Genomic DNA, 11,156 nt, shown 5'->3' on the forward strand with positions numbered 1-11,156 from the left:
CCTTTTCCTCTTACACATACCACAAAAATTGTTTATAATTGTTACTTGTCAGGAAACCTGCTTCTATTCAGGTTTTATTTGTAATTTAAGCTAACGATATAACTGTGCAATCAATTTTTCATTTCTAAAGAATTTGATTTTATTAGCACTCTACCTGACATGGTGAGAGTTTTTGGTTCAGTAATGATATCCTTTGTTGTGTTACTTCAGCATAAAATTGTTGAAATTAGGATGCCACCTTTTTATTCTCTTCTGTTTTCTTGACATAAATGTGTGTCAGATAAAATTAAGGAAAATTATGCAGTGTAATGGGATTATACTGAAGTGATGCACAATGTATATCATCACTAGAAAACTTTGACATGTCATTTGGATTCTATATTAGTCTAACTCGAATTTTAGAAAACTGGAAAATCATCTTTGCATAATTTATATTGCTGTTTTCCTACTACTAAGCAGTGGGGCCTGTTTTCAAGCCGGGAGGAAAAATGTTGCACATTTCAAAACACTATGAAATCTGTTACTATTTCTCATTTGGCAGAGTACGAGTAACTGTATTTATCCCTAAGAAAACTGGATTCTTTGCAGTTTGTGATCTGTTTGGGGTTTTTTTGGCCCATTAGACTAATGTGGTTCCAAAAGCTTGTGTGCTGTAATGCCTGATCATTCTTGCATCGGTTCCATAAAAGATATCGCAGTCTGCAGAGAATACATTTTTATTAGTGCATGGTACAGTATTATAACGTTCACAAATTCCTGCAAGTTCTCTTGCTTCCCAGTGGGGGGCTATAAGGAATGGATATTGAGAAATGAACTGCATTGTTAAAGCATTATGCCTGCTAAAAATCATTTAGAATTCTTTTGATGTACCTTTTCTTCACTTTATCAGTTGGAGCTAGTATCTCAATAGAACCTCATATCAAGGGCTTAGAGTAGATATTGTATGTGACATCAAATATGTAGTTAATCTAATTTCACAAATCTGAAAATGGCATGGCACTGTAAATCGATCAGTTTTGAGGTCCAGTGGACTTTTTACCTATGAGATCTTTCTTATCTGCTGGGACCTTGTGGCGAAACACTGATTACAAATCAATTTTACCACTAGTGTCTCGTGTGTTAAACAAGCAGCACTAACTAGATGTCAGCAGATTTAACTCGGCTGTTCTTAGCCTTGTTGCTTCCTTTATGGATCTTTTTTCCTCTGTCTGCTTTTCTCTTTTTTTTTTTTTTTTGCTGCTAAGGAATGCATTTTTGAGCCTTTTATTCTGACCAGACCCATTTTTAAAGTCCATTCTTCAGTTGACCATGTTTATAGTCTTCCGTACCGTGGCCTCTGATAGCGATCATGACAACAGCACTCTGATTTATTTAGAAGTAATAGTAGTGAGAGTGGGTAAATAGGGGGAACGTTTAGAACAACAAATCAGAAGGGGGGGAGGATCCTGATGGCTTTCACCGCCATATGAATTTGTTTTTGCTAGCATTGCTCTTTTAAAGCATGCACCACTACAAAGAAAATAGCTTTAAGACTGAAAAGCAGTTTTCTCCCTAGTTTTTAGGGTTTGATGTGCACCAGGGTATTAGCTTTTTGTGTTCTCTTTTTTAAGTAGTGGTCCTGCATTCTCACTACAGCTCCTTGACAAGCTCAGTAGGGGTTAAAAGGCATTCGGTTGCATGGCATACAGAAGCAAGCCCCACACTAGGGTCAAAAGTAACTTTGTAGTACAAAGCTACTGCACTATTCACTTAGTGAATTATTTTAACACTAAAACTAAACACCATAACCCATTTTTTATTAGACAAGCTGACATGCTTCTTTAAATGACGGCCTCCTCCTTAGTGTTTTACTAGTGCTGACTCTGCCATTAACTTGATATCTTTGCTGTCACCTCAGGATGTGTTCTTGTCCATTATCTGCTGACTGAGCCATTTTAGCATGATGGTTCATACTTGACTATAACATGGCGCTAGCTAAAGAATTCTTTTCAGGGCAACATAAATGTATAAAACATCTATATTCTTTTTAGGAGGCAATCTTCACACTGTTAAGGTAGCTGCGAGCCATGCACGCCACTTTTATGGGCATTCTGTTTGTAAACTGGTAAAGAGAATTTTGCCCGTATTTCTCTGAAAATTAGCAAGTGCAAAATACCTACACTAAAAGGCGAATTTTTTAAAAGCCCAGCATATACATTAATTAGGGGATGCGCGTCGAAGTTGGGCTTGCGCGTGCCGACCGTATTTAAAAATCACCCAGAATCGTGCGTAAATGCCACAGCGTGCACATCTCAAAACTTTTCAAAAGGGGTGGAGCCTGGGCAGGGCATGGGTGTATTGGGACCTGACCAAAAGAGGCTTCCATAAATACTTTGTGATCCAGCATACGCAGAGGTCCCCCTGCCGTGTAACTTTACGTCTGCTTGGACGTACGTTATAAAAGAAAAAGACTGAGCCATTTTGTAGAGGTTTAAATGTTCTTGGGGGGAGAAAAGGCTGTGGAAATTAGGGGATCTGGAGGACCTAGCTGTTAACTGGACGAACTGGTAAACTGCTAATTGGTGCGGACTGGGAGGGAACTGGGAAAGGCCTTCTCGCGTCGCTGGGCGTCTTTTAAAATCCTCCCCCCCCCCTGCGCGCAAGAGGCCACCCAACCGCACATGCGTGCGCACAGATGTTAAAATTCGGCACGCGTGCACGCAAATCATATTTTATGATATGCGCGCATGTTATAAAATCGCCATGTCATGTGCGTGAGCCTTTTAAAAATCTGCTGCATACTTTTAGGGAATTTGTGATCCAGCTACTTTACGCAGGTAAATACCCTTTAGAATCGTTCTCTGCAAATCCTTTCTGTTTAAACCAATTCTATCCCTCATGCAAACAGAATTTTAAAAATTATTGGAGCTAATTTAAAGCTTACATTTGTGATACATTCTAGCAGTCATCTTTCTATCTCATCAAACTCCTGCGGTTCATTGTTAGGAGAAAAAATATGCACCTTTTGGCTGTAAATCCCAAGTAATTTACTCAATGGGAATGATTGCGCCGTAGTTTACTTACTGCATGTGGTGAGAGGAGTGTCAGCGACCACCTTAGCATGGTGCCGAACTAAATCCCAGGGAATTGTGAATAACACAGGCATCTTATCTATCTTGCCTCCCCCTGTATTTTTGAATGGAAAGCAAGCTGTAGTAAATAGTTACAGATTTCAGTGTTACAGTTACAAGGAATAAATATCTGCCCCTACTTTACATGATGGAAAATAAATGGTCACTTTTGCATCTAATAGAATCTGTGATTTTGCTTGGATTATATTTTCATCTTTTCTTAATGCTTTAATGTTAGTTTTAGTTGGCAGTCAGAGTAAACCTGATAACTAATATAAGCTGCTCATGTGTGTAGCTGGAACTTTTTTGATCCAAGATATATATATAAAATTTCAAATGTTTCTAAGATGTTGGAAATGCAGTACCAAAAAAGCTTAAGTTACTTAGTTTGGCAAAATTAGGAAAAAATTTATTACAGGTAAGTAGTTTTCATTAAGTGGTTCCTTTTTTTTTTTTTCTTTTTCAAAATTAATATATTGCACTTTTTGTAAATGCAGGGTATTGTTTAGGACATATTTATTTACATAATACATTTTGAATGATGTAACCTTTATTCAGATTTTGTTTGCATTTCCAGTGAACCTAGCATAAACTAGAAATGTTTCTAGGAATTGGACTGTTTGAAATGTTTTGTTTTTAGGGTCATGTTTAAAATACTCATTCTGTTTCTGGAGGGGTAGAGTACTTACAGAACAAATACTGTAATTTGTACAAATTAAGATATTTCCAAGTTTAAAAGCACTAATGATTAATTTATGATTTTTTGAAACTTTGTCACTAGCGCATAGGATTGTAGCAGTCCGGGACTGGGCAGAATACCCTCCCCCCTCCTTTCATGCCTGAAGTCACTGTCTCCCTTTTTTTTTTCTCACCTCTTCCATCAAATCCATTTTGTTTCTGACTCATGCACACCTTGCTTATTCGTCTAAGTTCAGTAAGGCAGAATATTAAGGTATCTCCAGGATTGACAGACATGTCATTGTTGATTAATGAGTAGGAGGGGTCAGATCTGTGATTTCTCCCTCTTTCCCTCATCGATCAAGCATATTGCCTTGTGATGTGTCCAGTCTCCACTGACCTGGAGAAAACAGCCCTAGATTTCTTTCCAATATGTGAGCTAGCTGTGCAGTACCAGACCTGCCTATGCTGTCATTTTTATTTAAACTACTTCTTAATTTTTTCTCATTGTATCTTGAGCTTCTTAATTGGATAAAAGCAAATTTTAGCTTGTCAGAACAATTTTGTAAAATGAACAAACCAACAAAGTTAAAATTTAAAAAGATAACATGTATTTCCTAAGTGATATGGTCAAACAGTTTGTAATTTTCGTTTACTTTTATGATATGTTCATAATAAATCCAGCTGTATGCTTATGTACTTCATTATCTACAAGCACTAATACGTTGCAGTGTTGATGCACATGTAGAAAAATGTGGATTTATTTTCATGATTTAAGGTCAGTGTCACTCATAATAGAATCAACTTTATTTGAAAATAAACTTATCCTCAACCTGTTATGCTGCAGCCAATAGTAATGACATTTTTAATGTTGCCAAGTATCTAAACATATAGAAAATCAGTTTGTGTTAAAAAGTGTGCATTTTTATATCACAGTCTGAAAAATACAACTTTGTGGACTTCTTAAAGCAACAAGTTAAGTGAGAGAAATTTATTTTTCCTTTATGGCAAACATGATGCACATTAAATGGGTAAGCACCTTAATATACAAGAACATAGTAAAGACTAGATCATGTAGAAATGTGGTAGCATTTTTCTACAGTATCTGCAGTCATGCCCCCGTTTTCCCTGGACAGATACAATCATGTTAGTCTTTACTGGTCAACAGTCAGTGGTAGGGAACAGCACTTCCACTTTCTGTAAACCCTAGTGAAGAAACCAATCCATTTCATTGTCTAAAAATTTTTGAAAAATTACAAGCTGAAATGGGTTGATCATAACTTTCCATGTACTTGATAAATGTGTATCTGAGCAAGAGAACTATATTGAAATAGTTTCTCATTTCTGGCCATGAACTGCAAAGAAACCCAAAAATGTTGTACTCTGCATTTTCCATGGCCTTGTAGGAGTTTGTCTACAGAAGATTTATGTGCTGAAAGTACAAATCATTGAGTCTAGATGGCCAGTTCAGGCATTTCTAGCATGTAGAGTCCCTTCTCTGTATAAGCTTTACAGGCACAAGTAAAAAGCATGAGCTGGCCTTTCACCTTTGTGGCTATGAAAATACTGATTTGATAGCCAATAGTGTAGAACCTATTGCAATCTGTAAGTTATGCAGTACTGTGTAAAATATTCTGTTGTAATCTCCCTAGTGTATCTGATTAAATTTAAAAGCATCTAATAGAAAATCAAAGCATTTTATAAATCTAAATGTCTTGTGACTTGGTCCCAAATGGAGCAAGGCAGAGTATCACAGGGATCAGTACTGGCACTGTGCTGTTTAAACACATTTGTAAATGATCTGGAGAAGAGAATGACGAATGTGGTGATCACGTTTGCAGGTGAGACACAATTATTCAAAGTTGTTAAAACAGCAGATTGTGTGAGGTACTGCAGAAGGACCTTGATAATCTGGAAATGTGCAAAGTTGGTTCTATATTAGGAATTGCCACCCAGGAGAGAAGGATCGTGGAGTCCTTGTGCCAATATGTTGAAATCCTCTCTTCAGTGTGTGGCAGCAGTCAGGAATGCAAATAGAATGTTGAGAGTGATCTGAAAAGGAATGGAGAAATATATATTCCATCTTACTCTGTATCTATCCATGGTGCGCCCGCATCTGCAGAACTGTGAGCATCTCAAAAAAGATTGAGTAGAGCTAGAAAAAGGACAGAGGGAGAGTGAGAAAAGGGATGGAGCAGCTTCCCTATGATAAGCTGTGCAGGTTTTGGGTTCTCCTGCTTGGGGGGGGAGAGATTAGAAGTTAACATCCTCGGTAGGGGTGGAACAGGTAAAAGTTGTTTACCCTTTCAAATATTAAAATAAGGGGAGCCTTGAAACTAACAACCAGCAGATTTAAAACAAATTGGAGAAAGTGTGGAACCTGTTGCTGGAGCATGCGGTCAAAGCAAAGAGCATAGCTGGGTTTGAGAGAGTTGGACAAGTTCCTGGAGGAAAAGTCCATAAAACATTATTAGCAACATAGACTAAAGAAAGCTATTGCTATCCCCGGACATGAGTAATAAGGATCTGTTAGGTACAGCTGATCACTGTTGGAGACAGGATGCTGGGTTCAATGGATCTTGATCTGACCAAGCATGGCACTTCTTATGACTTGAAAGATGTCTCTTACATTGAAATATTAAAATCCAGGTACAGTTAGGGTTTGACCATAGAAAATTCCTGTTCAGGAACTGTTTTGCACAGTGCAGATTTCTTATTTTTAAAGAATAGAATTCCATGAGGTTTTCTTCAACTTCTGCAAAATTTTATCAGCAGACCAAGGATAGTAATTCTAATCTGTGCATTGAACGATGTCATAGTTGAATTAACTTAGTTTTGCTTATCATTCTGTTTTTAGCAGAATGAATTGGCTAAAAAAAGATATATTTGAAGATGTACATAACTGTATAGGTCACATTGGAAATATAAATTAATATAGTACTATGTATATATATTAATGTGAATAGTTTTAAAGGATTCTTAGTGTTATGTAGGAAACTATTTCTGTGTTCTGATTAAGCTCAAGATACAATAAACAAAAGTTTGAGAAGAGGGGACCTAATACATAATGATTTTTACTTTGCGCACCAAATGGAAGAAAATCCTTTTGCCCCTTTTCAGTAGAGTGATTCTCACATTTTGTATGATACTGTTTGCTAAGGAAATGGCAGTGGATGCTGGACAGAATATAATCATGTGATAACTCTGAATAATAAAGCACCTAAAATAGATTTGTTGCTTATTCTGATTGTTAAAATGCTTTAATTTTAATGTGAATATATAAATTAAAACAATTGTAGATTCATATTTTTAGAATGGTGTAATTTTTCTAAATAAACTATATATTAAGATTTCATATTGCAAAATGGTGATGCAGTTGGTATGAGAACTTTTTTTTTTAATTTTTCCATGTAACATTTTTTTTTATGTTTTAATTTCAGCCATTTTACAGAAAACCTAAGTTATTTTCCTATTTGTATTAGAAAAATACTCTTGAAAACATTCTGTCTGATCTTATAGCAACTTGAAAGGAGTGACTTTGGGCAGAGTCAGAAAATGAAAATATTGCATAATAGTGGGAGAGAGTTAAACCTTTTTGCTTGAGAGCCATACAGAGAAGTTGCCTTTATAAGGAAGCCTTTATTAACTGATTCTGAAATTTTATTTTCACAACGGATATTCCACTTAAACAGTTCTGAGCCATTGCTTTTTGGAGCTTGGCTATGTATTTTTAAGTGCCATTCCCTTCCTCCCTGTCACAAAATAAATTGTTTTGGCATTAGAACTGTGTAGTTCATATAAATGACATTTTGAACACACTGTCTCATAACCCATGTGTGAATGTTTAACACACACTGCTGTAGGCATGATTGTAGTGGTGGTTTAACATTAGGTGGTTTATGTCCCAAACCATATGAACATAAGTGATCTGGTTCTCCTAGAAATACCTGGGAGTTTTACTTTCCGGTTTTATTTCACTATTTTCATCTTAATTTCTTGACAGCTTGGTGGGATTGTTTCATAAAGAGCCATTTTAACATGACATTCTTAACTGTTGCAATAATGCTTTTATTAAACATTTAAACAGATCACTATTCCATTCCTGGTATATTTATAACTTTTTCATGTTTGTTTCACACTGTTTAAACTGTTCTGCTTCAATGTTAGAAAACCTAATTTAAATATTTGACTTACAAAAATACTTTTGCCATAATTTGTCCTATGTACACTGTAGTTAAAACTGTGAATGAACTGTAAATCTAGGTAATTTTCCATAATTTTCACACTTGAGCATTAAACCTGCAAATTTAAAAAAATGGGTACAGTCATTTTTGGTTTGGCTTGAAAGTACCTTGAGCAATTGCCACCAATACAAACCTAGTCTTGGATGTTAAGCTGTTTGAAAAGGATGTGCAAAAGCCTTTTCGATAATGTAATTGACTCTGCTTCTCTTGAAATGTATGGAAAGTTCACTTTCTTTTGTGTGCTTTAAGCTTTTTTTTTTGTACATGGGAAGGTTTTTTTTTTAATTGTATGCCAACTGCAAAAATCCATTGTGTGAGGTTTCAGAGACTTCGGTACTTGCATATAGCTCTTAGAGGTGATCTGCAAATACCTTTTGTGTAAACATTTTTAATAAAATATACTTTTTTAATGTACAGTGTAATATAAAAGGAGATTGAAGTAATTGATAAACATTTTTCATGTGAAATTCTCTCTTATAACTGAGGTCTGTGGTCCAGGATAGGTAATTGACAGCTGCTACCATGTGGCCAGAGAGCCCACTGTTTCTTTACAAAAAAGGATTCAAACTGGATGGATTAAATCTTCATTTACACTTCTAAATGTCTGCCAGCTGCTGTTGAAATCACCTTTGAACAATTAAAAAAATGGCCATAGGGCCTTTAATACTTGTAATATACAATGAAATAACGAGCTGGTTAATTACAAGAGTAGCTGAAAATATATCTCCACTATCATTTTGGCCAAATATTGTAGCAAGGAAGGTGACTGACTTGTCTAAAATAAACAGCTGTAAAACTGGTTATGGCTGCTGCGGAGGAAGCGTTCACAGCCCCGGAGGGGGAGGGAATCCCCAGTCATTGTGCAATGGTGACCCCTGGTGACTGGATTTGGGGATGCCTTGTTGCATGGCCCGCAGCTGAGGACCATCTCTGCAGTGACTGGGCCGAGCTGGGAGGGGCATGAAATAGAAAATGTCACTGTGTAGTTGCAAATGAAGGCTTATGGCGCTGGATCCCAGCCCTAGATCTGACGGAACTGAAATCCCAAAGGAGCAGGAGAAAGGTGGGGAGGGGTTGCAAGTGCTGGATTATTTGCTGCTGTTCTTCTTTGAGCAACATATTCATTGGAAAGGTGGGGTATAAAAATAACTGCCAAGTCCAAAACAGTGGTTGTGCCTTTCATTATCTTGGTATGTTCAAACTTGTCATTACCTCGGTGTAAACTTTATGCAAGATTTCCTTCTCCTCTGTTTGGGCTTTCAGCTCACGTAGAACCTGTCCCAGCTAGCGCCACAAGGCTATAAGCCTTCATTCCTCGCCACCTGCTTTGCTTTTTGTTTTTTTTCCCTTTTTTTTTTTTTTTGTGTGGCTGTTCTCCCTCTATACCAGAGTCATTGCAGCCAGCAATTGTTGGTAAGGACCCATGAACACTGCTTTTGTAGCATCCTTGCTTGGCCCTATCAGCAGAAGTAGTCTAGAAAATCTCACATGCAACGCTTCTTGACGATCGGGCCAGCCAGATGTTTTCCTCTAAATTGAGCACTTTCTTTTGCGGTACTGGCAGCTGCTGCTCCTGGTTTCCAGATCATTTGCAGCCATACCTAGGCTCTGGGCCACGAAATCCCATTCACAGCTGCTTGTGAACTTTCCCTTATTTTATCTCCCTCTCAGCTCATTTGGCTCGGTCAGTGAAATCAGGACTCCTTCAGGAACCCTGTTATTGTGGCCACTAGGTATTGCCGTTCCAAGATAACAGATTCTTCCCCTGCCCTTGGGCTATGGATGCTAGCACTGCCTCTGCAGAATCCAGAGCCAGCCGGGGGGGGGGGATTGGAAGACCTGAGCTAGGGTCGAACCCAGAGTCCTCTGTATGGCTTTGTCACTGAGCTGCTGGGCTGTTCGTGTTCGGTTGAAAAAAAAACCCCACAGCTAATATGCTTTTTTAAGTTAAATGTTTGAGTTTTAAAAGGAGAAGGAATGCAAGTGAACAATTAGTATATTCCAGGTAGCTATTTTTAAACCTTTTTCTAAAAACTTGGTGTCCAGTGTTTCGCAATTAGAAAAAAATGTAAGGCAAACCTAGTTTTTCATGTTTGTAAGCACTCAGCAGTATTTGGTTTTAAGTTTCATTTATAGTCACATTTTTTAGTAGAATTGAGATTTTATGTAATTCCTCTGCCCCATCCCGCTCCCTACTATTCTCCTTCCAAAAGAGTGATGTCAGACGACAAGTGAAAATACATTTTAACTAGAAAGTTATTTTTAGTGTAGGGCTTGCTGAATATAGTGCATGGACCTGAGAGAGTGTGGGCAGAGTTTAAATAAAATAGTTTGCTTAGTAAAAGCCAGTATGCCACAGCATATTTATAAAGTTGTTAGTGTTTTTGTAAAATACCAGGTTCATTTGCTGGATTAATATAAACTGCTTTGTTTGCAGGGTTTATTGTCATCCCAAAACCAAGCCAATTCTCCAAGGGGGACTATAGTATAGCCATCACACTACTACTAGCGAAACACTGGCCACAGGACAAGAAGTAAGGACAGTGGAGCCAGGAGCTGTTCGTCAGCCACAGAGCAACACAATTAGAAAATGACAGTGCCTAAATTTGGCATTCTGTGAATCAGACAATTCTTGATAGAGGAATTATGCAAATGGGTTCTTATTAGTTAGGATATTTCTAGACTGCTTACCCAAAGAATTTACCTTTAAAAAAAAAAATGACTTTGGTGTTGCAGTTAAAAAAAATAACTAAATACCGTATTTTGCGGTCCATAAGACACCCTGGCCATAAGAAGCACCCAGGATTTAGAGGAGGAAAATTAGAAAAAAAAATTCTGTCCCCATGACGGGCTCTGTATGGAGCTCCTCCTGGAGCGAATGTGGCATCGCTCCCTCTCGCGTGCCGTCCCTCTCCTCCCTACTCAGCCCAATCAGTATGGTGGCGTAGGTCAAATTATTTTCTAATATATCTAAACAAATAAGGAAATGGCCTGTACTAACTTTGATGCCATGTATCGTCTTCTGCCGGCAGAACTTCCCTGCCGGTCTGCTGTTCCCGGGATGCATCTTACTGCGAAGGTCGGCGGCACCCCGGGAACAGCAGACCGGCAGGGAGCTGTTTGA

At 37.8% G+C, this 11,156-nt stretch overlaps 1 protein-coding gene across 1 annotated transcript in view; it reads left to right on the forward strand.

The window, feature by feature from the left end:
* Positions 1-10,810, forward strand: part of WDR20 (WD repeat domain 20) — an 83,382-nt gene extending 72,572 nt beyond the window's left edge. The window contains exon 4 of the mRNA XM_029597965.1: positions 10,470-10,810. Within this exon, the coding sequence (XP_029453825.1) occupies positions 10,470-10,523 (54 nt within the window). The 3' untranslated portion in view covers positions 10,524-10,810. The remainder of the gene's footprint in view (positions 1-10,469) is intronic.
* The last annotated feature ends 346 nt before the right edge of the window (positions 10,811-11,156 follow it).

This window comes from Rhinatrema bivittatum, chromosome 4 (genome assembly GCF_901001135.1).
Source record: "Rhinatrema bivittatum chromosome 4, aRhiBiv1.1, whole genome shotgun sequence".
Classification (NCBI taxonomy): Eukaryota; Metazoa; Chordata; class Amphibia; order Gymnophiona; family Rhinatrematidae; genus Rhinatrema; species Rhinatrema bivittatum.